At 40.0% G+C, this 26,550-nt stretch overlaps 2 protein-coding genes across 3 annotated transcripts in view; one reads left to right on the top strand and one right to left on the bottom strand.

The window, feature by feature from the left end:
- Positions 1-26,550, top strand: part of LOC121956111 (RNA binding protein fox-1 homolog 3-like) — a 575,995-nt gene that overhangs the window by 42,644 nt on the left and 506,801 nt on the right. The window lies entirely within an intron of this gene.
- LOC121956211 (ectonucleotide pyrophosphatase/phosphodiesterase family member 7-like) lies at positions 1,598-6,967 on the bottom strand. 2 transcript variants are annotated; one of them, XM_042504344.2, is made up of 5 exons: positions 6,639-6,967; positions 6,068-6,213; positions 5,076-5,705; positions 3,282-3,516; positions 1,598-2,372 (listed from the first exon to the last, which is right to left on the bottom strand). In XM_042504344.2, exons 1-5 carry the CDS (start codon positions 6,871-6,873, stop codon positions 2,254-2,256), a joined length of 1,365 nt encoding a protein of 454 aa, XP_042360278.2. In that variant the 5' UTR covers positions 6,874-6,967; the 3' UTR covers positions 1,598-2,253. The 2 variants fall into 2 exon arrangements, with proteins under 2 accessions (XP_042360278.2, XP_087925498.1); XM_088069372.1 differs by having other exon boundaries at positions 6,698-6,838.

Here is a 26,550-nt window from a genome sequence, read left to right as displayed (position 1 = left end):
TCTAAATGAAAAATAACAGCAAAATATGCATTACAAAAGGTGACACTAATTCATAGTAATTTAACAGTTTAGGAATTGTAGTGTATGTTTTTTTTTTCACAGAAATGCCTAAATATACAAATTATGGGCAAACTTCATGGAAAACACCCACTAAGCTGTCAAGCATAATATTATTTTGAAAGTGTAAACCGGAAATCGTATGTATCTGTGCATAACTTGACACTAGTACGCGAAGAGAGGCGGGCAACGGAGAATATTGTTACTTAAATATGTGCCTTGGCAGCCACCGTCCCCTGATCGAAAACTGTTCACTTAAATTGTAGCCTAAGTGAAAGTGGAAACGTGGACGGGATAAATAATTGATTTTTTCTTCTTAAATTAGATCCTAAAACACATAGTTCAAGAGTAAATGATTTAATATTTGTTGTATTGCTTTTAATGACACATCCCTTTATGCTGTCTTCTTGGTTTCAGCCTACTTGTTTGTGTGTGTTTAAATAATTAAAACTGCTTTTACATCAATAATTAGGGTGGAGTCAGGTAATTGGGACCTTATTTGTAGATTACCATGAAAACCACCTAAAAGGTTAAAAAGATAACCTTGAGTGTTACTTTTAGATCTTGTTTTTGTTCTCTACTATATTTCTATAAAGTTGACTTATGAAATGATTTAGAAATAAAGACTTCAGCTGAGAACACCTTGAGAACCTAGGCAAAACGGGATGGTCGTATTTGCTTGTTTTATAAATGGTTAAATTCCTTTTATTAGTTCCATCATTGATTAAACCATCAATGAAACCTATATTTATTAAACTTGCCATGCTTTTAAGTGACAAAAATTCTAAAAATGTCTGTAATATTACAGGGTTGCATATACAGTAGCATAATTAGTATTTATGACCCTTTGGCAGCCTGAAAACGTGCTGTTTTAACTTTAGAAAAATGTCCCATTTTAGGATTTTTTTTGTCACATATTACCAGAATGAAAAGTAAAGTGCGTTGTGAAAATATGTCTTCTGTAAGTAAAACATTGGATAAACTCTGACACCATTTTGTTGTTATACCCTTCTTTTAGCTGCAGTATTACTAAAATGACAGAATCAACATACCACACAGCTTTCTTTGCAAGTTCTGGGACCAGGCATTTTTGTACTCTTTGCTCTGCCCAAACTAGTTATCTCAGACCAAAACACATTATTGTAAACCACATTTGTTGTACCAATGCAGTAACATAGAGGATTGACTGCTAATATTTAAAGAGCCCACGATGTAAACCCCTTCACCTTGCAGATACTACAAAGGAGAGTGATATATACAGGGTATGCCATTGTAAATGCATATGATGAAAAAAAAAGTGGAGAAAGAGGAAAACCTCAACAAAAATTCCCTCCCACCCTCCCACTCCCCCACCGAACTGCCCATGTCGGTTGTGGCCACATCATGCGAATAGTTAAGCACATATACAGACAATGGATAAAGGTAAACATTTAACTACAGCATGTTGCAAAACAGATAGTAATTGGCTACAGCTTATAAACATCGTTAACTCACACAGCTGTACCAGAAGTTGCAACCAAATACCCTAAATAAACACACATTTATCTGATAAGTTATTTTATTAGTTTGGTCATTATCGAAATGTAATTTACAAAACAGTTATACACAACTCCTTGTGAAATTCACAGAATTCATTTCCACACATGGGATGAAGAAGAGACATAAAGACGCTCTATCCACAGGCAGATCTTTTTCATTGTGGGATTGTAGTATAAAGGGTCTTGCGTGCCTCTGTGATGATCAAAGTGAATTTAGTTTTATCTTTAAATTTTCCGGAAGATGTTCTGATGTTCCCAATCAGAAAAAATAAAAATTTAAATTAAATCATGAGGGTAGGGCTGAGAGCTAAAAAACGTTGTTCATGAACTTCAGCAAAATGACATCAAAATGATATGAACATATTTTTTTCAACTCTTGCTGATCTTGATTTTACAAGCAAATTCTATTTTAATATCTACAGTAGCCAGTAGTTAAGTTTTTGTTGTATATAGGAATTTGGTCTGATGTAATGGTTATAGTAGAATATATTTAAATGTTGTTATAAGTTTATTTTGAATACAGTAGCCATATTATGACATTAATATCGATAAAAAACATTTTTTTTTTCTGAGGTATTGTTTCAGAAATATTACCAAAAATATTACCAAACGATACAGGTGATAAGCAATAATGACAAATATAATTATCATTAATTACTTAGTCATTACCTTTTATTCTTGCAATTGTGCAATTCATCACTATAAAAACTACAACAAGAACTACAGCCACTGCAGCCAGCCCAATGAAGATATTTTGAAGGATTTTCACATCTTTACCTGAAACAAAACAGAAAATACAGAGAACTTATCCACATATGAAGTATATGTTTTTATGTTTTTGCTGATATTTCTAGACTGATGTTTCACATTACTTGAATTTTGGGCAGATATCAAATATCTGTATATAGTATATAAAGGATCATCGTGTTATTTTTTTGTCACTTGGCTGCCTTTCCCCTGAAATAATCTGGTTTTGCAAAACAGCAAAACCTACAGCAACCAAAGAACTGCCTCTACTCAGCTCTAAGTCACATCAACCAGCCACATGATGGTGCTATAATTACTGTTACATTTTGTCCAGGATCGTCTGAACTGCGTGGCCCAGACACAAAATTTTCCTTGATGCAGTCAGTGCTGTCAGAAATGCACCATATAGCACCAAATGTGGATATATCTGCTGCTGGTAAGAGTCCCTAACAAATGCACTTTTTCCTTCTGTTTTAGAAACATTTACCAAGAACTATGGTACCAAGCTATTTTAGAAAATTACAGAGCCTTTTTGTTTTAAAGATTAAGAATGACAGGTTTATGGCTAAGTTTTACACACAGAGTAGGAAAGTCAGAAGATATTGAGGAAAATAACCTAGGATATTGTTGTGTTTGGCCCTCTCATTGCATTTATTGGTAGTAAGAAAAATATAAATATTATATAATAAAATGCCAGCATCGTCCTTTGATGATTTAACCCCAGACACTCTAAATGTCCTTTCTTAAAATTTTTCCAAAGTTACCATGAGCAACACCAGATCTACTTTCTCGTTGTAACCTACAGTAGCTCTATGTTTGATTTGGACATTTGTGAAGTTGGAAATGATGGATGAATAGCCTAGTAATGAAGGAGCAGGTGTTGGAGCGACACACTTTCGAGGCCACGGGGAGAGACTCATTAGTCTGATATAAACTCACCCTGAGTAGTAGCGCTAGTGACCAGCATGTGCTTGGTGGCATTCAGGTGGCCGTCGTTGACCTCCGGCTGGATGCCCAGGATGTGACACATCAAGGGGTAAATGTTCACTGTCTCAAAAGGCCCCACCTCCAGGTTCTTGTGAAATGCTGGACCCACTGCCCTGAAGAAGGGCTTCATGTCCAACTCTTGGTTGTCAAAGCCGTGCTCACCCTTGTGGAACTGAACTGGGAAATACTGCAAGGACACAAAGAGACAGATGACATTGCATGCTTGACCCAGTTTGTTAGATTCAATTAGACTGTAACTTTTATAAGCCAGTGATTTTAGTATCAGGATCTTATCAGCAACAGTCGTCACATCTTGGCTTACTCTTACTTAGTCAGCAGAGGGAGGTATTGTCCAAGTGAAAGAGTTGTTTTCATAATGTTGAATGAGGGGCAATTTTTTCTTTGTGACTTCCAGTAACCAATGAAAGTGACTAAATGAGAAGTTTAATCCTTTCTCGAAAATTTCCATTTTCCTAAAATCCTCATAATGCATGCATTGTTTGATAATTTCATAGTATGTTGTCTGTTAATCACCAACAAAGAGTGATATCTGTGATATCAGTATGCAGAATAGCCAGTTATCTCAGCAATTATGTAACAGCCTCAGCACGCTAATCCTTTTCTGAGATCAAACTAAAAGGAGTTTAACTGGCCATAAAGGGAGAGAACAAAGTCTCAGATAATACAGTACTGATTATGGCAGGTTGTAACCTATAGACTTTATATAATAGTTCCATCAGTTTATTCACAGGGCTGGTTATTTCCTCATGTCGGCATATGAAGATATGATATGATGATGATATGATATGAAGATATCAGCATATGAAGACATTTTATGATTTCAGTTATTTACTCTTTAAATTAATTCATGATTTGTTGGTTCTCAGTGCTGACTGACAAATTTAGAGGCAAAGTTTCCACCCAGTGGAGTGACTGAGTGTGGAGCCAAATGAAAATGCCACTTTTGAATTTTGAGACATGAATGGCTTCATGAAGCATTTGAGAGCACTGCATGTCATCAGACAGGACTGGATTATCCTGAGGACGTGCAACTCCACTTGATTGAAATTGTAATGTTCTAAGATGTTCTAAGAAGTTTCACCAGTTCCTGTGAGCAAAATGCAATTGGTAATTTAAGTATTTCTGCAATGAAGACTTGAGGATATTTTTAGAATAATCTGGATGGCACTTAAACATTGTTTATCTGGCTATTTTCCTATATCAGTATATCAGTGCCCTTTCATCTTCATCTTTCCTTATAACCAGTTAATAGTATAATGGCATAATCATTAGTAGCTGATGTCAGTACTGATGCAATTACAGTGTGAAATGTAAATGTTGTAGCAGCTTTCATTATTAGTAGACTCAGTATTTAAAGTAATGTTTTCACATTCTGCTGCTTTAAAGCTGCACTCAGCAGCTTGGCAAGTTGATAGGCACAAATGGCAACCTGAGGTAACTGTTCACTTTAAAGGGTAAATCAATAGGACTTGCAGTGGGCAGAAAACTGCTGCTTCACATCTCTCTATGGTTGTAAGCTTTCCACCATGATGCATTTCTGGCTAAACCCAAGTCAGTGATGTCAGAGAAAATGTGTCTGACCATTGCTATTGCCTCTTAGTGATTGGGTAGCAATTAATAGTTGTGTTACTGCAAAATGCTTTCCTTTAGCCACCCAGGTCTCAAGCCACCAGTTCTTGAGCAATGAAGATATAGAGGAAAACTGGACTCTATCTGTCAACGCACCCCATTGATCACATATCCAGGGTCGGCCCATAAAATGATGGGGAGGATGCGATCATTTTTGGCAAAGTGGAGACGCTCTGGCATTTCATCCTTCTTGTACACATGGAGGTGTGGATGGGCCCCCTTCAAAGCATTGTAAACCTTATCCAGCCTGCCCGGCTTCGGCAACAGCATCCCAGAGGGGCCGAAGTCCACAAGGTGAAAGGACAGGTCACGGAATGAGAAGCCCGGGATCTTGCTCAGGGTGATCTCTTCCACCAGACCATTTCGGTACACCGTGGTCATGCCATGGTCTGCAGTTATGATGATGTTTAGGCGGTCGGTAAGCAAGTGCTGTTCAGCCGAATGTCGAATATAACCCACTGTTCGGTCCACTTGCTTGACCATCTCCCGACGCTCCGGGGAGTCTGGGCCGTATCTGTGCCCTGTGCCATCAGGCTCACCAAAGTACAGGGATACGAAGTCCAGATCCTGGTCTCTGAACCAGCCCATCACCTTGTCTACGTTCTCTTGCCAAGCGGTTTCGTTCTTGTAGTCGTAAAGCAGTGGCTCCACTTCCCGCACCATAGCAACCTGTCCCTGGTAACTGGAAGCCGTGCCAGGGAAGTGAAGAGAGCCAGCTTTAAGGCCCTGGAAGGGCAGGAAAAACATACATTAACATCAAACCCACGTACATCTATCTGACATGTTAACAAGCATGCAGAGAGCTGATCTGCTCATACTGTGGGTCAACATACAAGGAAACAAAATTAGAAGTCTCTGGATTTTCATTAATTTTCTGAAACCTACAGCTGAACCTTTTAAGCAGCAGCTGTGATTTGTATGCAGTTAACATCTATACCTGCCAAATAATTTGCAGTATAACTGCGGTGATCTACCTGAAATTATTCAGCAGCCCCTCAAAGCTGTTTTGTCAAGAGAAATGGTTTCTAGTGCTGTAAACTGCAAAACAGTCTCTCACAGTGATAAGATGGAAATTGTGTAGCACAAACCTGTCTCTGTGCTGTGATCCAGATAGGCAGAGTGCCATTGTCCCACCACTCATTCACAAACTGAGTCTGATAGTAAGGCTTCTTCTCGGTGCTGGTGATGTTGAACCACATGTTGTGGATTACCCCATGATTCTCAATGTAGCGGCCTACAGAAGAGAATCACTGTCAAGTCTGCTTGCACTCATTCATAGCGTGACACATTCACATTAAAAATTCTATCAACTTAACGGGCTGAGTGGCATGACGCTTTTGGACAAGGTCTTATGACCAACTTCGGAGATTAGAGGAATTTAATTTCAAGGAAGTTAAATTTCTTTTAGCTGGCACTGATGATTTGAGAGTCAAAATAAGAAAGGGAGCAGAGAATTCTTCCCTCAGTCATCCAAGCATAATTATCTTACTCAGCTATAAAAGCTGTTGGACCTTGGGACATTCAATTACAACTAATTCCTTTTTTCCCGTGGCTTTTTTTCAATCCCAGCAAAGTAAACTCAGAGAGGTTTCCTATTCTGCCATGATATGCAGATCCCCTGCCAACTGGATCACTGTTGTAGAAAATGAAACACTTTACCTGTCAAGAGGGTGAAGTGTGTAGGACTGGTGATAGTGAGGTAAGGAGGTGTGACATACAAGGCTTTGACTCCATCCTTGGCCATTTTGTCGAGGTGCGGCGTGTCCACATCCCGGTCATAATCCCACCGGAATCCATCGAAGGAGATCAGCAGCACCTTCTGTCTCTGTTTGTTCGCCGGAGCTCCGAGGATGGCCGGGGCCCAGAGGAGGCAGAGACTCGCAGTCCACAGCATGGCGAACACAGGCACTTCTCAAATCTTTACTGACTATATCCTCCAGCTAACACTCTCATTTACAAGAGGATCCAACCTCTTGGCATCCCACCTGAGGTTTCTGCAGCCAACAGCTCCCGAGCAAAGTTTCACCGACGTATCTTATCTCGGAGATTGGACAGACTTATCGCAGCGTTTTCTACATGCGGCCTGATGATGTTTATGAGTCAATTTTACGACTGGGACTTGTGTTCACAGTGAATTTCACCCCCCCTGTTTTGCTCTTGAGGACTGGCAGTAAAGCAGATTAATCTCTCCGGGCATCATGGCTGTTTGTTTCCCTCTAACTCGCTTGTTGATGCTGTCTTTCTGTTTGCCTGCCTGCCCGTCTGTGTGTCGGAGTTTCCTGTGAATCATTGACAATGGGGGAATGACACTTTGATGGGTTTCACCTTGAGTTGGGATGGTGCATGATTGATCTGACACCAGGAAAATGAAGAGGAAAATGAGGGTATATATCTCTTCGTCAGCTAGCAGTGGTCTCTCGGGAAGAAAATACCCTAATGGACATATTCATTTTAATAACTCTAATGTGTATATTAGCCCCAGGATATTGTTAAAAGATCTTCTAAAATCTAAATTGATTTTTTTGGCAATTGTCATGACGATGGACGAACTGTTAAAAAGTGAACTGCAGCCTCCTCAGTGCTTCAACTCAGATCATACTCTGCGTTCTCATCCAGACATTATAAATCACTACGTTGTGATGTAACCTTATCAACGTCCATCAAATTGCTAGACAAGCTAACTCTTCAAATTTGTTCTTTATTGTGTGTGTCCTTGGCAGAGGTTCAAGGGAATTGTCCAATCTTTATGGAGATAAGGGATAACATTCATCAGCTTTCATTTACCTCATTCATATTCATTAGCTTTCTCATATTAACTCTATCCGCTCGTCTCCACTGTCAGCAAGATTTGGAGGAGTGTTTTGGACTGCTGAGACTGGCGCGAGTCTCAGATCTTTGCTATGAGAACTTTATCAAACACACACACTCTGAACTTGAGGGGCAAGCAAACTTTATCTGACCCTCTCAATCCTGCACAGAATTTCCTCAGGGATTCTCACATTTTTCTTGAAGAAGAAAAGTCAAGATTTTGCCTTTAGCACTCCCTGCTGCCTGTACACAACCACTGCAGTACACCATCCCCAGATGGAAAACCAAAACAATTTCATCAGTTTGAGTCAGAGTAAAGTACTAATACACAAATTAGGAACACTGTATTTCCCAGGCTGAAGATGCAGCATTTTATCTTTGAGCAAAGTTTCTGTTACTCTAAACTTCTGTTTAACGTTTATGATATCTTTAGACTGATATCTTTATTTGTATTAGATTTAACATCAGTATATTCTCTGAAATATTAAAAAGTAAATGCTACATACTTCTGAATCTGTTTCTCTTACCCAAACAACTCCTGAGTCAACTCACCTCTTTGAGGGAATTTTAGATTTTGTTGTAGTTATTTTAAGTGTTGGACTCTGGAACAGCAGTAACAAACTCCCACACACCGTCTTGCTTATTGCTGATTTATTTATTTTACTGGACATTTCCAAAACAACTATCACAATATTTCCATATACTGTACACACATGCACATACATAAATGCAGGGCAAATCATCCAACTGGAAGAAGACAAAAAGACAATAGATGAATAATGCTAAATCTATGCTATTGGGCATAACAAATGTGATTAGTGATTTAACTGATAAGTTTCAAGGTACTTTATTTTCTCAGCTATTAAACAGATAAATCATTATGTAGAACTACTGTATGTATTAGACAGTCTTTGAATTTGTGTTGTGTTGCAATGTGTTTAGTTGAACTGTGAGTATGAATGTTGTGGATGTGTATTTATGTAATCTAGTAAATGAAATAGTTTTATTGAAAATAATAGAAACCCCTGGAAAAGTAGCTATTGTTTAACACAGAAGCTAATGGGGATCTTAATAAACAAACAAACACAGCATTTAAACAACATCATATAACAACCCAGGCTGTTCTCATTCACTATGAAAACTCATACCTATAAAAAGTAATGCACTGTAATTCATATATAACCTACATAATTGTGAGCCTTGAGGCTATGATGACATGACCTATGCCCTGCAAGCTGTTCTCTGATAGGAGTGAGGGAGGAAGTCAGGTCGTATAGTATAAAGAGTGACAAAGTCCATGTAGGTAGGGATGTTGGGGAGGTGAATGGGTCAAACAAACACAGGACTTTAATGCAGTAGACTGGAGTTCGTACCCTGCGTGAAAGCAAAAGTCAATATTGAGATATTTTACATTATGTAGGTACCTTACGTCACACCATCAAATAATGTCACATCATGTCAAAATGTCATGTCATCATGTTAGGCACTTGAAGGGGTTTTCTGTGGAATTCAGAGCATACGAGTTGTCATGGAGGTGACTGAGGCAGTGGCTGGCAACTAACAGTGTTAACTCCTTATACAGTGGCAACAGTGCTAACAGAACTAATGGTGTTAAACAGGGGGGACCGGAGGGTGGGCACTATGTCTCTGCGACGCCAGCATTATGATATCAGCAATAACAGGCGTATGAGTGCAGTGCAAAGTGGCGGCAATGAGCTAGCCCGTGGGGTACAGACATGCACTGACATGCATGCATGCTTACACTGTGGTTGGATTGACCACAGAGAAATTCAGAGTACAGCACACAGTGTGATTTAATCCTCTGCTCAGGATGCCATGTCTCCATTGTATACAGTAATGTTCTAAATGTCACATAAAGAACCTTTAAGGTAATATGACAGTGGCCAACCAAGATTCTTTCCCCTAACTAAACCTAACCTAATTTTAGAGATTTCATACAAACTGGGGGATTCACAATTTATGAATGCTTATATTTACCATCCTTGAAATAACGTCATGCTGTCTAAAGAATAAGGAAAGTAACAGTTGATATGGGCATAATCTAACAGCTCTGTCTTTTGCTCTATGTATCATTTACCAGTTGACCTAATTTGGTGATTTTAGATTTTTGATGGCATATTGTCGACTCTTCAGAGATTAGTAATTTGAGATTTGGGTAACAACACAAACCCCAAAATGGCTGTTTTTTTCATGAGGCTGTTAGCCTATTTACATTTATCTAAAGTGCCTCTGAATAAACATGCAGAGTAAAGCTGCTCTGTTTCAGCCAGAGAAAATGTAAGTAGGTGTTTCAGAGCTTTATGCCTGGATGTAAGGATTTATTCTAAGCTTTATACAATAGACCTAGATGTCAACAGAGTTATGTAAAATTGTGCTTTTTTTTAAGTTTTGCACTATGTTTCTTCCTAAATGCAGTATTTGATTTTAACATTTGGAGTCAGGGAAGTTTTAATCACCAAGTTTTTAAAAGCTCTTATGTTTATACTAGTGAGGTTAAAAAACATTAACTAACTCATCCACAATGCCCTCTTAGATCAGACTTGCTGAGGAAAGAGAAGCTAGACATACAAGTGTAAAATACATAAACACAACCATCCTTTAAATTCTTAGCTGCATCTGTATTCTGCTCACTTTGCAGTTTGAATGGCAAGCTGCTTCTCTCCCTGCTGTGACTGGAAGTAGACCATCAAGTTCATGCCAGCGTGCGAGATCGATGTGTTTTGAATTGTGAGCAAACAAACTTTTAATGCATGAATGGCTTATTATCCGGTTACATGCAAATAAATCCAAGCGTAAAACTTCAAACCACAGGAAGACTCCACTGGAGGTGCACTGTACTCTCACATATAGTTCTCACTAAATAACACCTACAGATGTCTTTGATACCACAACACAACTGCGGAACATAGTTAATTGCCGTCATGCTGGATAAACCCAGTATTTAATTTTGGTAGCAGCAGCTTAAACAAGATTGATTATGAAATATTGATCATAATCCAAACAATCGGACAATCGGAAAAACACGTGCATTTCATTGTTATCAATTTGGGCCAAAATATAAGAGTGTAGACTTCAGCAGAACTGAATGCAGCTGAATTATGGTCATCATGTTACCATTTTCCTTTAGCCACTGACATGTTTGAAGGAAACACCATGTCAGCCAGATTTTCCATTATAAATCAGAAACAAATTTCTCCTAAATGTTCACTATACATGTAGAAAGATTTATTTTCACCCCAAAAAAAGACCCTTTTATAAATCAGTTATACGCTTTTTCCAACAAAATTAAACACGGAAAACCCACTAAAATAGGCTATAGACTCATATAGTCCCATTGCCTGTAGACCAGAGTTGTGAACACAGCTCTGCAGCAGACAAGCATGCTGTTTTTTTATTTTATTTATTTTATTTATTTTTTAATTTTTGTAATGCAGCGTTATTGCATCTTGCCGGTAAGGGGGATAGCGCATTTACCCTGGTTTTGTATTTCCGTCGCTGCCAATAATAGCCGGGAGCCGATGAATACTCATGACTACTGCAGAGTCATTTGACCAGGGTGTGAATACAGATTGTAACCTTTCCCATTACATACAAAAGTTGGCAGGTGTTAGTGGCTTTTTTGTGCAGTTGGAAAAGGGGGCTTTAGCCATGCTGTGTTAACTTGAACCTGTGAAGTAAGTTTCACAACAAAAAAAAACATCTGTGTACAAATGCTCACACAACTGGCGCAGTAAGTGTCATTTATCCAGCTGTATGCTTAGTGCTTCTCAAACACATGCATTTTCATTAAAACCGTACTATTTATAACTCAATTGAAAGTAAAACTTACCTATGCTGTCTTCAAAGTCAGACGCCAGTACTAAGTTGTTTTTTTTTGCAAAAAGTGTTTGGAAAATACTGTGCATAAGAGTGGATAAATGAGCAGGCCACAGCAGGCAGCTGCTTTCAACAAAAAAACGCAAAAGCTAAAAGGGAGTGAATATTGAACTTACAAGGTACAAGGTAGATTGATCAGGTGGACACAAACAAGACTCCAAATGAATGATAATGTTGCTCTGTAACTGCTGCATGTGTAAATAAGCAACTCTTTGCTAACAAGTTTGCCAACTTTAACTTCAAAGGTGGCCAAAAAATCAGTGATTGCAGGTTTAAGTATTTTGCTTCACCACTGACCCCCGTGTTGGTCCCATTAGGTGTGCTATTTTGGCACTCTAAAAGTAGTTGGCTCTGTTATAAACCTAAGCACCTCTTCAGTGCCAACTTCCTGCACGGTTGCTGACCGTTGCCATTGAACATAGATGATTGATTCACAATGGTTGCATAAGAACATCATTCATAGCTCCTTCTCCCTCACTCCTTAGTATTTGGCATGTTTTGGTGCATGCTGATCCACCGTGGATCAGGCCAACAGTCTCCAACAGGCCCCCTTATGGTGCAGTTTTATCAGGGAAACAGACCAGATTTCTGACTGGACTTGAACTCCTGGTGCTGCAGAATAACGGCCATGTGCTGCGAGGAGATGACTCCTTCACACCTGTCAGAGAGTGTGCGTATGATGTTGATGGCCCAACACAGTACACACCCACATATGGTCAACATGTGATGACAGCAGAGGGCTCAGGGCAGCTCAAAGAGTCAGAGATCAAAGTGAACATACATGAGAAGCGGATGTTTTTAAAAATCAGCACTTCAAATTGGATTTATCCTCAAACTGACCTTGAGTGTCTGTCTGTATCCTTTGGACTGTATGAATGCTGCTCCTGTTATGCGTGTTGACGTTGATTTGATAACAGTGAGATTAACATTTAGAGAGGGTGGCAGTCAGTTCCGCCTGAATGGCACAGTGTACGTAACATACTGTATTAAAATTGAACAGCAGGGATATGACAGCACATATTCCTATAATATAGTAGCTCTTCCTCCAGCAGGCCACCAGCATGTAATCATTTCCTCTTACAGTTGCTAACCTACAGTGTATCAGCTTTCCTCTTCATTAATTCCTTATTCGCTCTCTTGAACAGGCCATAGTGTAAATATGAATGTTCTTTCTTTGTTGTTTGTTGCTTGCTGAGGTTAACCAGCACTTATTTAGTGGTAAGTCAGAATGTGAACAATAGGAAATCTAGTTAATGATCAGCTAAAGGCTATACCATAAAATATGCCATAAATAGAGATTATACTGTAGCTTTAGGAAAAAAGTTGATTGTACTTTTACCTTACTGCAACCATCCATGTTTAGTTTACCACATCTGACAAGGGTTTCATGAATGCAAACATTTTTTCAGGGAAAAGCTAGCCTTTTGTGGTAATGTTCATTCATTATCTTTATTATGAATTATGTTGTTTATATTGTTATTGACCAATATTGTGTTATGTATAATTAAGGCTAGACCACTTTGAGCGACAGACTGTCTGCTGATAGTGTCCTCGACTTCCCCTCAGATCCACCCCTCACTCCTCCACAGCTCCAGCCTCAAATATGGTCACTTCTTCCTCCAAAAAACCATAATTTCCAAAATGTAGAATTTGATGATTCAGAACAGCAGTTCACAAACTAATAAGTGACATCACCTTGACTATGTCCATTGTTTTTACGGTCTATGGAACACGCACATTGTAGTTTATTTTGGCTTATCCCACTGAAATGGGTATAGTGGTTGCTTCTATTTATATCTTTTACTCAGCCAGTCTCTTTCAAAGTCAGCGTCAGCTAATTTTAAGCACTGCTTGGACAGAGACGGACAGATTTTATGGCGGCACATCACTGCATCACTCTGCAAATAGGGAGAAAATTATTGTGTCCTCTTGTGTGTTTACATGTTTACATCTCATCAGAACCAAATCAGAGCTGCAGCCAATAAACACCCATGACTACTGCTGCAGAGTGATTTGTCCTGGGAGTGAACGCCGATTGTGGCCTTTCCCACTAATGACAAAAACCAGATGTTTGGGGGCGTCAGTGGGTTTTTGTTCAGTGGGAAAAGGGCTCTAGTGACTACTCTGCTAAGAATTTTACCAGTAGTGGGATTCAAGACGTATCAGTTGTCCTGAGGGTGATGCTATAGTGTCCTGAATGCAAACGATATTTCCTGGCAAAGATTTACTTCTTAGTAAATTCCATGCCAATCTTTACCTTCTTTTCATATTTCTTGTGAATTTTTCATGTGGAAATCTTTGCCTGACAGTGGTGGGCATACTTTAAAATCAGCCTCCTGCGGCTGATGAAAAAAATGCGAAGAAAATATATTTGTATTGAATTGCAAATATTGCTTTAACATATATCTGGAGCCAAGAAGGAACATTTATATTAGCAGAGGACAACACTGATGAGCCAACATGCCATATGCAGTAAGTAGTAAATGGCCATTATTACCCTGAAATATGTCTAACCCTAGCCTGTGTACCATATGTGTGCACTGTGCATGTGTGTGTGTGAGACAGAGAGAGGGAGAATTAAGGTGAGAGAATGAGTAAGAGCTGGGAGCAGAGTGGAGGAGGCTCAGGCTTGTGGAGGCAGCTAGGCTGATTTGCGGCTTCATTCCAGCGCGTGGGCCCTTTCAGGCTCTGTTGCCTGTAACAGGTTGACGTGATAAACTCTGTAGCTGAGCCAGTCAGATGTGGCACAGTGGAGGCGCCCTCCTCCTCGCTCCTCTCCCCTTGGCCTGGTGTCTCATTGTGGCGCTGTGGGGCTCCAGTGTGCTGGCATTACACTTTCACACAGCAGTAATTGATTTCTTTAATTTGCTTCAAGAGAAACTGTTGTCAGCCAACCAGGCAGCCATTTTTCAGGCCACTTTAATTAAATGCCAGGTCTTTAGGTGTGATATGAAATTCGTTTGGCTCCTCTGATCTTCTACTCCTCAGACAATTCATTAACATTTTCGTTTCTGCCTTTATGTTTTATACAAAGCTTCAAAAAGGAGCTCATCAGTGACATTTCGGTTCCTGCGCTATACATTCAATCACATATTTAAGTGCATTTAAACTAGAGATTAAGTGCAGTGTGGCTGTTTCACATGAGATAATACAGAGTCGGTAGAGCCTCAGTCAGCCGAGGAATTCAAGAGAATAAAAAAGCAGGCCTCCAGTTGGGTCTCTTTTATTGGAGGTTCTGTAATATATTGTAACTGTTTCAGGTTACTAAACTGTACCTGAAGACAAGGCGATAATAGAATTAACTGCAGTGAATGTTAAACAAAGATTCAGGTCCATATACCTTACTTTTCTAAATTATTCTCACTTTAGCAGCTACATTAATATATATCCCTGGTGAACAGGGCTCATCCTAATGGCTTTGTCTCTTTCACAACAATCAAAAATGCCATAAGCCCTATCATCTGATGGGAATTATAGGTTTAACAGTATGGAATCTCTTTTACATCTCACATGTAATACCTGATGAAACAACACAGGGCAGGTGTATCTTCGGTCTAGAGCAACAGAACCATTTATTTCAGTCATAATAGCAGGGCAGCAGGCACACCTCCCTAATAATATCCTGATGCCTCCCCACTCGCTCTGACTCAGAGATCTTCTGAAAGGCCCCTCTCCACTCATCCTCTCAGAGTGGCCTTCCTCTCATGGAGATGAACAGCAGCTGCCTCTTCCTGCCTCCCACCATACGTCAACACATCAGCACCACTCTGCCTGCCTGCCTGCCTTCAAACACCAAAAAATATGAGGCTTGCTAAACCCGAAAGAATAGCCTGCTGCAGTCCACATTACAATGGCTGATATGTATTGACAAAAATACCTTTGGCTGGCAAATATCTTGGTTACAGCTAGACTGAGCTTGCAGAGCAGAATTTTGTGTTATAGTTGTGGAATTGAGTGGAGAATCTTGGGAATGTATGAACATTATTTTGGAGCACAGGGGCAGAGATAGAGGGGGATTGTTCTTTTCTTTTTGCAGAGGTGAAAGTAGTTTAAATTTATATAAATGTAATCGCATAGCTTTTGGTTGGTCCACCACTTTGTTCCAGATTGAAATATTGAAAAAACTTTTGAATGAATTGACATTTATTTTGTACATACATTCATTACTTTCATAGGATGATCCAGAACTTAAGTGATCACTCTCTCTTTTCCTGTAGCACCATTGTGAGGTGGATATTTTTGATTTCAGTTAAATATCTCAACAACTGCATGTTGGATGGACTGTCATAAAACTAATTTACCAGAATAAAAATGTATGGTCCCCAAAAGATATAGAAGATAGCATCATAATAACCTTGATTTCCAATGTTTCATAGCATCGCCATTTAGTCAGATTGAAAAAAAAATCCAAAAAGGACCGCACAGCTTAAGATGCCACAAAACTTGCACACTTAAGACAAAAAGAAACTGTGAAATTCTCAAAGAATCTGCAAAGAGTGAAATGCACCCTTAACTGCACTGCCAAGCAAAGAGCATCTCAGTGCTCCTGTGCTATTTGTACATATTTATTTATTGGGTTATTTGGCAAAAAATGGGACACTTTTCTATGCGTCTGAGCCTCACTGCAAAAACAGTCCAATTCACAAAAGACTGGTGCCAGTAGCCACATGCAGTTACAGTGAAATTATTAGCGTTTAAAGAGAGTCGTATGTAACTAAAGCACATTTAAATGTTTTTCTCTGTCATATTTAAATTCCTTGCCTGAAGTTTTGAGGGAATGCCTCCAAACCTCATTGTTCAGGACCTGTAGCTGTTGTATTCAAATTTCAGTTCCCTTTTTCTCTTTGCCATTTTTCTGCCTACTGTCTTTCTTGGCGCAAAGGCAGCATTTATTCTTTGCCTCATGGATTATTGCAATCATACACAAAAAGAAAGAGCAAATTTGTCTCAGCTGCCAAACTTTATGGGTGTGTTTGCGCTATAATATCATTAGCACAGTATCTTTTGTGAATCTGATCTGAGACAGGGCAGATAGCTGTTGCAAGTGATGCACAATTCAAGTCACTGTCAGTGGCCCAAATCCATTCTTTGTGAATTTTTCTTTGCAATAGTGTTTTCACCTTCCCAGTGAAAAGTGACATCTAGATGAGGAATCTTAATGACTTTGGAGCTCTTCTGACCTTTCCTTTAGGATCACCATGAGGCTCATATTTGCAGTTCTAAGTGAAATATCTCAACAACTATTGGATGGATTGCAATAGACATTTTAACTTTGCCCAAGACTTGGTTTATGATCAACTATGTGGAAAACCAAAGTCGGCTTCAGGTGTACTTTGTGTACTTTGTGTTTAGTGCTAATTAGCAAATGTTAACATGCTAACACCGTGAATCAGAATCATTCTAAAATGACAGGCACATGCCCCCATTTCTCTGTATGAAGAAACAGATTTGCCGCAAGGTGTATCATGGAGAAGCAGTGAAGTTGCTGCTGCACACATATTAAGGGCCTGACACATCAGTGTTGGACCATCAGCGTCTGTGAATGTAACAATAGGAAACAGCTGATAAGTTATTTGTAACTTTCAAACATGTTGAAACATTTCAGTTTCTGATGCACACTCTACTGAGGGCACAGTCTGCTGCCTTTTTTTTTTTAGCAGGTCAGATATGACATCTTAATACATGCTTGGAGGTCAATCAGAATCTTATGGCCTGTATGTCTATTGTTAAGCTAGCAATTAACCAGTTGGCTAAAAATGAACGTATGCACATTTTTTTTCATAAAAAATAAAAACTGGGACACTCAATTTCAATGGTTTCATTTTTAATTAATGATTGTTGAGGATGAATGGTGTCAGTTTCATAGTTATTCAATACATTTGACCAATGCATTAGTAAATTTATGGTCATGAGTATTATCTATTATAGCCTTTTCAAATAATCATAGTTTTAATATGTAATGCATTTAGTTAAAAGGAGTGTATTTATATTTTCTAAGACAGCAAAGCCTTTATCATTTGTGAGTATTCATAGTCTGAGGCTGCGGCTTAGAGGATCGTCTGCTAATTGGAAGATTGGTGGTTTGATCGTCAGCTCCTCCGGTCTGCATGTCTAAATATCCTAGGGCAAGATGAACCCAAAATTGATCTTGATGGCTGTTCTATCAATGTGTGATTGCGTCTGATTTATTACTGAGAAGCAGGTGTCACCGTGAATGGTAACCTCAGCGCCTGTGTATGATGTGTGTGAATGGTCTAATGTGACATGTAGTGTAAAAGTGTTTTGAGTGGTCAAACGACTAGAAAAGTGCTATACAAGCGCAGGTCCATTTACCATTTCTGTAGACTCTTCTGGTCTTCCTTTCTTCTCTGTTGAAATAAAAATTTGTTGCCCTGAACTTATGTTCATAGCCTGTATTTCAACTGAGCATATGTTAAGAAAGGAAACTCTGGCATTACACAACGAGTTGTCTGACAAAGAGATCTCCAAAGACTGAGCCTAACCCTGGATGTCCAAATGGATGTGGCTGCGTCGCACTCCACTTAAGCCTTTCAGACTCAGGGGCGTTTTCAAGCTGTCTGTTCTTTTGTGTTGTGCAAGAATATTGAACACACGTTGGCAGCTTGTTTACACAGCACGCTGTCTAATCTTTATTTTGTATCTGTATTTCCTGCATAGAATTCTGTCTATTAGCAGAGAGACGAAACACTACAATTCTTTCTTCTGCTTCACAGACCTTGGACTAGTCACATAAAAAAAGAAAAAGTGAGTGCTGCATGGGCGTAAAGACAAAGTCAATAACTATGAAACACATCGTTAAATATGAATGTTGTAATAAATAATGGCATTTATATACATTGACTGGTGAATTTCGCACTGCTGCTCCAGCAAATATAGACCTAAACATGGTGGCCAAAAAAACTAATTACCTCGACTATAAAAAAGTTGTCCACCCAAACATGTTGGTTTCTGAGAAACTGGAGACTCGTGGTGCATGCAGTGTCAGGACTTCATCCCAAATGCATTTGAAGAAAGGTTTTCATCTGGAAATAGAGCTGGAGGTATTGTAAATGGGACATTAAAAGGAATCCCACATCAATTTCCCATACCAAATGCTGCATAACAGGAGTCATTTTGACAAAGTAGCCGTGTGATTATTTTTTATTTCCATTTGAAAGCAATTAGCTGAAAGGTCCTTCCCTTGAGTTCTGTGGCAGAATGTGTGGAATGACTCAGTATAATTGCTGTGAAATGAACAGAGTGCCAAGTTGAGAGAAGCATGAAAACCGCAAGGGTTCCCTCTCCATGGAAACGCCCTCTGCCTTTGTCAGTGCACCAGGAAATTAGGCAGCAAGTGATAACGGGGCTTGAATGAGTAACAAATGCAGGGGGGCGAGTGATATTTACTCCATTTCAAGCCATTACAGAAATTGAGTGTTTCCCCACGTCTCACGCTGTGCCTACTGAGTGCTGGATACAGGAGGAGGAGGGTCATTAAACATGGCAGCCGCCAGCGACGTGCTAGAGGAAGCCGGTTGAACAACACAGCGTTAGCACCACCGATGGGCAGGACAGATATAATGAAGCCCAGCGCTGTCAGTGTATGGCACCAACTGATGATACTGATGCCTGAAAGGAGGACAAGGTGTTAGACGAAAGACAAGGCTGAGACAGTGTTTGCAGCTCATCTCATGCCCTTGCCACAAGCTGCCTCCTCAGCTCCTGCCCTAATTGCTGCCTTGCTTGGAGGCGGCTCTCCCTCGGTATGCCTTTCATGCCTCCCTTAATTACGTCAGCCGGAAACCAACGTGATTGTTATTGTCATTACTCTCGTTAGTAATTAAGCAGCTATTGACTCCTTTGCTACATTCAGTCCGTTTGATTAGGCCTGAGGTCTGGAGATATGGATTAGGCTCTCACAATGTTGCAGCCGCGCAACGCTGCCGTCTTTTGTTGGCCGGGAGCCATGCGGCCATACAGATACAGACTGAGGAAGAGGAAGGTGGAGAAGAGGAAGAGCTTCTGTTTACTTTTTGTCATTGAAGCAGACATCCTTCAGCCTGTGTTCACCATGGAGGAGTTGGAATACCTTTGACGCAACATCATTGCTGGACACCGGAGTGTGCACCCTCCCAGAGCTGGGGCCAAATCACCAACGCAGGGATGTCAAGAATCTGCTGAAGGAATACTTGATGGAGGGGAGGAAAGTCATTCTGCATACTGCATAGCTAAAGTTCAGGAGAGCCCCATATAATACAGAAATTATGTTTTGTGGTTGATCTCACTCATACATCTCTTGGTAAAAAAGTTTGCTTGAAATTATTCAGTGATCGCCAGCACAGGTGAAGAGATGAGAAAAGAAACTTCAAAATTCTACAATGCAAAGTGTGAAAGTTTATTCTTGGCCTCAGAAATAGTGGTTGAACAAATCTTTTCTCAAGGTTCACTTATGGCTTTTGCAGTTGCAAGCTCTGTTAAAAGCTAACAAGTAGACCTTGAGTTACTTTTTTTTTTTTTTTTTTAATCTTAAGCATTACCAACCACAGAATCAGTGTTTTTGTAGAGCCTTTTATTCGACTACCAAATCAGCAGTCAGAAGTTTTAGAAAAGCCTCAGCTGAAAACCTCGATCATAAAAACATGTCTTCTTTTCAAAAGATTTTTAATTCCATTTTAAAGGTGTGTTTGAACATTTTCCAGACCATTCATCATTTAAGTATTTGTCATGGAAATGATCATTCTGAGTACCTCGTTTTTGTCACATTTGCTGAATGCTTTTTGTGCTTGTTTGTGAACGTGACATTTGTCATTTTTGATGAATTGCTTGTTGAAGTGGCACACTTTCAACTGTGAGAGAAATAAAACTTTCTCCAGTAGGCTTAGCAATCTGTGTGAATACCAGTGCAAAGGAGGGATCTTCACAGATCCACTTCCTTTTTATTTATGGCCCTGACACACCAAGCTGATGTTGGGCCATCGGTGAGCACCATCCACCCTGGTCTTTGGGATGTGTTGACCCTTGTTGGCCCTTGTTGGCTTTTTTGGCGGAGCTTGTTAGAGAATGAAATCACTCTGATTTGCAATTTAGCTCGGCGCACAAATGAGGTTAGTAAACAGACAGCTAAATTCAAGAGGGAGTGAGATCAAAACAACCTTGTTATGCAAGGTACGGTTATTTTTATGAAGCCATTGTGCTCTTTCACAGAACCGCTCCTGATGGTTTGTATTATTGTTTGCTAATATGCTAACTGGATAAGTAGAATCCTGTTGGTCTTCCAGTTTCTCTTTTAGACAGACAATCACAGACTACTGCCGTCTGTTAGTACGGAGAGTTATTTCCTCTCAAGGTGGCACAGAGTGTACATGCTAGTTGGCTGTTGGTTGTAGTCTTTGCAGTGTGTTCATGTGCAACATTTTGGCCAAGACACAGGCAACATGAGGTGACACAACAGTCAGCTTGCATTCTTGATGTTGGTTTGGAGTGTCTGGACATTAAGACATTGCACATGACCCGAGTTGGTACAGATCCAAGTTGTATTTAGGCTTACTTGGTCAGGATGGGATTTCCATTGTATTGCACTCACTGTGTCCTGGGTTGGTGTTTCAATATATATTGCTTTTGGCTCTGATCAAAGAGTGGTCATATTGATCATTGAGGCACAATGTGTTTTGACAGGTGAGCATGAAAATGTAAAATGTGAAGTGTGGGGAGAACTGCTACTTTGCTTGAACACGGCTGCTCATTAATTGTTGGAGCATCATGCTGCTGCCAGTGTCTGTGTTCGCTCTCTGAGTCTGTTCAGGTTCACCACATTTTTCAATCTGGTTGAATTATCTTTGGGTATATTTCATACGCTCTGTTTTAGTCTATGGTGGCAGAGCATGGAATTGTTTGTCTGCTTGAAATAATCATGATATACCCTATATGCATGCAAATATAAAAGCCTGTATCATTTCATTTTGGAATGATTCATATAGATTGTCAGATATAAATTATTGGCTTGTGTAAACACAACTTATCACCAAAGGTGTCACTGAAATCAGAGACAGTCAGATCCTGTGGGTTGCCATTTTATAACCCCAGGGATTCCCTCCCTTTGGGAAAGTGGCAGGGAAGGATGGGAATAATAGTCTGAGTATAGAAGAGGGAGTTCAATAATCGTGCAGGAGTGACAAGGACCCAAAAGCAATTCCTGACTGAGCACTAATCCCCACTTTTTTGTGGGACGCACAGAGAGTGAGATAAGCCTGGAGGTTAATGCAGAGGCGTCTCTCCTCTGTCCTCGGTGGTGACAGCCCCTGACAGGCGGACCCCAGCAGCACGCCTTGTTTATGTTAATGTAGGTGGCCTGGGCCAGCTCCCACACTGAGCAGCGCAGATAGAGACGTCAGAGGCTCGTCAGAGTGGCACTCGCAGCCTCTTGCTGGGCTGCCCAGGATCTCTGCGTTTGCATGTGGGGGGTTGGTTGTGGAGGAGTACCCAGGGTGAGGGAGATGGCTGAGGTGAGGCAGGCCTGCTGGGACTCCCTCCCACCTAATCATCTGTGGATGGTTCATCTACTTCTCCACACTTCGTTTGAACCACAAATGACATCTCAGAGAGCAAGGGAGAGGCAAAAGATTCTGCTTTTAATATATGCGCCTTTGAAAATGTGCATTTTTATACGGACTCTTTCTCTATTCTGTTTTATTTGATAGGGTCAGACCCTGACAGTTACAATCAAAACCAGCTATGCACTGCCAGTTTTGCCTTCATTTTCAATGCACGCGTTGTGTTATTCATAAAAATGGCATAACTGATGTACCAAACAACTTACAGGATACTTTAACTGAGTGTAGAAGAAAAACACCATTTTATTTTATGGTAGAAATAAAAACAATGACTTGTGGCTTTTTTTTAGAATATAAAGAGATGTTATTTATTTTTTTACCTAATATAATATTATATAATATAGCATAATATAAACTGATTTGGGGCTTTTACCATCATGCATCTACAACTATAAGCACTAACCTTTTATTATTTTAGTTGGTTGGTATATTTATCTTCTTCAGTTACAATAATTCATTACTCTACTAAAGTTGTAGTTGGTATTACCACGTTGGTAGTAGTTATAGTTGTAGTTATGGTTGGTATACTTCTATAAAAGTAACTATTTGTCATACTTGCTAAAACTGTCACTATATCCATACAGCAATACTTAAGACAGATACTTGTAATGCTTCTAACGGCCTCACCGCACCTGAACAGAAACAACGAATCACAGCTTAGGAGTCTCTAATGCAACTGTAAATCATGTCAGTTACTTCTTATGTACTGCAGTCAAACTGTCAAATATGTCAGTGTTGATCAAATATTAATCAAGGTTTTGTTACTTCATTGCCTTGTTTCTCGCTTAAAATGTTTTCAGAAATGTATTTTAGTGTACTGTTTAGCTGTAAAATGAGAAAGTTGATCCAACAGGTGTGTGGTGAGCGGTGGGTAGTGCGTCTCTAAACTTTTACCAACGTGGCAGCCAGGTCACAAACTTTCTCATTTGAGAGCTAAACAGTACACTAAAATATGTTTCTGAAAACATTTGAGATGAGAAAAATAGGCAACGCCGTAACAGAATTTGATTAATACTTAATCAGTACTGCCTAGTTTTACAGTGTTTTGCCACAGTTGATTCTAGCTAGCTATCCATTTCAGCTGTTGCCATCTTGGCTTTTTGAAGTCAGAAATGACCATATTTGGGCAAAAGGGTGGTGCTGTGGAGGTGCGAAGGGTGGATCATGACTGAGAAGCCAAGGACACTATCTGCAGACAGCCTGTCATTCAAAGCAGCCCGACCTTAGATATTTGTAACTTATAAAATGTGAGATATACAAAAATGAATGGTTCCTTTAACATGGGTTTCTATGGGGATTGACTCGCTGCCTCAAGTAGCCATCCATGTTGGCCTCATTTTTCAGCTCATTTCTGACATTGTAAAGACTACATGATTAGAAATCAATCAATAATAGATATTTATGTATATCCATATGGCTGATATGAGGAGACCCGAGTATCCTTCTTTATTTATGACTAATGCTAGTCTCTGATCCAGCCACTTAGGAGTTTTCCATGATTCTACTTAAACTCGGAAATGGAAACTCTGTACCTTCTGGTGTAGCTGCCCCGTATCAGTTCTGCTTTGAGTGCACTTTGCAGTTTGTGTTGCCCCATTGTTTATGTGTGTGCTACTCTGAGGTATCATTCTCATCATATGCCTTGTCTCTCACTGATGAATGGCTGTGCTTGGTGACCTGCCCCCCCGTTTGTGTCAGTGTGATGTAGGGCTGACCCGTGAAGTTGGGAGTAAGGTGGGGGACATTGAGACAGATGAAGGGTCAGAAATGTGTACCAAGAAGCTTCTCCTCTGGGTCTCCTTCACCCCCGTATGCTCGACCCGCGTCAGCCTTTCATTCTAATCTGATGATAATGATATTTGCTCAGGACGACCTCTGCTTGCACAGTGTAATTACCCCCCCAGCTTTCTATGATCTCAGCTATTGGAAATCGATGGGCCATAAGAGGGCCCCATCAGAGCTTATTATTATCACTGCTCGCTTTTCGTTACGGCGCGATCAGATTTAATATATTGTCGAGATTTTTTACTGCATGTTTTTCCTCTTTTTGTATTTTTTTTCTTTTTTTTTTACGTTGACTACTATCAGTGTGATAAGTCAGCATCGGGCTATTTTTTGAATAGTTACTAGTTATAGTTGTGCTTTGTACTGTGCATTGAGTATATTTTTGATTGTTTTCTGTTTGTTTTTTTATCCTGCAAAGATAAAAATCCCAATAAAAGACAATCAAAGGTTTAATATCCTAGCCTAATCTTAAATTTTCAGTCTGTTTTTTCTTTATGTCACGCTCCCTAAACTATCTGCTCCGTACACACCAAAACAGCTTCTGTGGATATTGTTGAGTGTTATTTTGTCTCCTTAATAGCACCTTTGGCTTAGTGGCACTCAGCAGTACCACGCTTCTCCATGCATCTGTGAGTGGATGCCTATTTAAAATTGGTTAGGTGAATCTGCTCTGGATGACTCCCTCCATTAGCTACTCATCCAGGGTTAAGTACCCTCTGGAACAGACGGCACTAGCCATCAGGTGACCCTGCCTCTGCACTGCCTTGATTGAGACACTTCAGTTGAGGCCTTGCTGCCGTGACCTTCCGAAAGCCTCCTGCAAATAGACCTTTCTTGTACTGCCAAGGGTATGCGTGTGGTCCACTGATCTGGACATTATTGCCACTCTTTCAGCCTTATGAAACCCAAACTTGTTATTTCAAGAGTAAAGCAGTGTCTTTGCAGTGACCTTCGCGCTTGTTATTGTCAGTCTTGTCAAAGAGATAAGAGGATCACAGGTGAGATTTCATCAATGAGGGTAAATGGGGGCTGAGTTAAGACACACTTTTGGGCCCAAAACTGGGTCTGGCCATACAATTAAACACCGACAATGTTTTTTCTCTTTCATTTCAAAGACAAGGGGCCTTGAAAGCCTGCGTTCTTTATTTATCATTGTTTGGATCGGGTCATAGTTTGAGTTGTATGTCTTAAGTCACACTCCCACAGCTCTTTTGAGCAGCAATTTCCTTTTATTGACCCTTGTAAAGTCCTTGGCTCTGTAAACATCTAGGGACTGTCATGTTTTTATGAGCTATAGGAACCTAATAACATAGCAATCAGCATTTATTTGAAGACGGTACATTTGTGGGTTTTCACAAAGGAATACAATGTGACTCCGAGCGTGCAGGAGATCCTCTGACCTCTGAATAACAGCGATAGTATCTCATGGTCACAGAGTCTTCAGGAGGTTGCAAGACAGATTTTGATGAAACAAACATTCTAGACAGAAATATGAAAAGGATTAAAGCCAAAGGAGACAGGGGGTCAAAGGATGAAGGAGAGAGGATTGGAGGTGGTCGTCAGCGCCACGGACCGGTTGTAAAAGTGTATTTTTAGCCCAGGACAGAAAAGGTGACAAAGGAGGAGAGGTGGAAGTGATCGATATGTTTGTGCAAAAGGCAGAGGACTGCCGAGACACAACAGTGGAAGTCATGAGTGAAGCAGTCCCTCAAGGGGACGGCAGGCTCGGCCAATGTGGAGACACAACAAATGAGGAAATGGTAACAGCGAAATGGCTGATGAGCAGGGGGTGCGCAGGGAGTGCGGGGGTGCTGCTAAGTGACAGGAAATATTTGTTATGAACAAACTGTCGGCCATTTGGACACAAGTCCAGGTTTCTTGTTACCAGACTGAGAATAGATGAAATGCAAAGAAATATGTTGGCATGAACTAGGTGAAGTTTGCCCAGTTCTATTCTAAGGGAGGAAGTAAACATGAAAAGAGGTTCTAACAATTCCTTAAAGGTTTGTTTATTTACGAAAAAGAGAAAATTATATTTGCATCTATAATTATAGCTCTTTTAGATTGATCGTAAAACTCCAGTTGCTTATTTTCGAAATAAGATCTGACCCTTTATCAAGTGCTGTAGCTCTGACAACTGATTTTACTTTCTGAACAGACTTTTCAGGGTTAGAGGACAGGAGTCTGAGATGCTCCTACGAAGTTGATATACAGTAGATGGGTGCCAAACTTCCTTTTGGCAATAGTAGTGCTTCAGCTGAACTTATTCTTACTCTGGTGGATAAGAAATATACATGGTTAAATGCTTGCAGTACTGAAACTGTTGTTTTTTTTAGATGTGTTGGCCTTCTGCTGTTCTTTTACTGATTCATTTTGTTCCCCTTTACTACCCAGGCAGAAAAATTTATGTCACTCAGCCCATTTTGGAAATGTATCTACCATTTTTTAAGTTATCTACCATTACTCTGGTC

The sequence above is a fragment of the Plectropomus leopardus genome, chromosome 18, assembly GCF_026936395.1.
Source record: "Plectropomus leopardus strain MGB_pleo_1.0 chromosome 18, ASM2693639v1, whole genome shotgun sequence".
NCBI classification, from domain to species: domain Eukaryota; kingdom Metazoa; phylum Chordata; class Actinopteri; order Perciformes; family Serranidae; genus Plectropomus; species Plectropomus leopardus.
The sequence above is the reverse complement of the archived record's forward strand: the minus strand, read 5'-3'. Positions and strand labels throughout refer to the sequence as shown.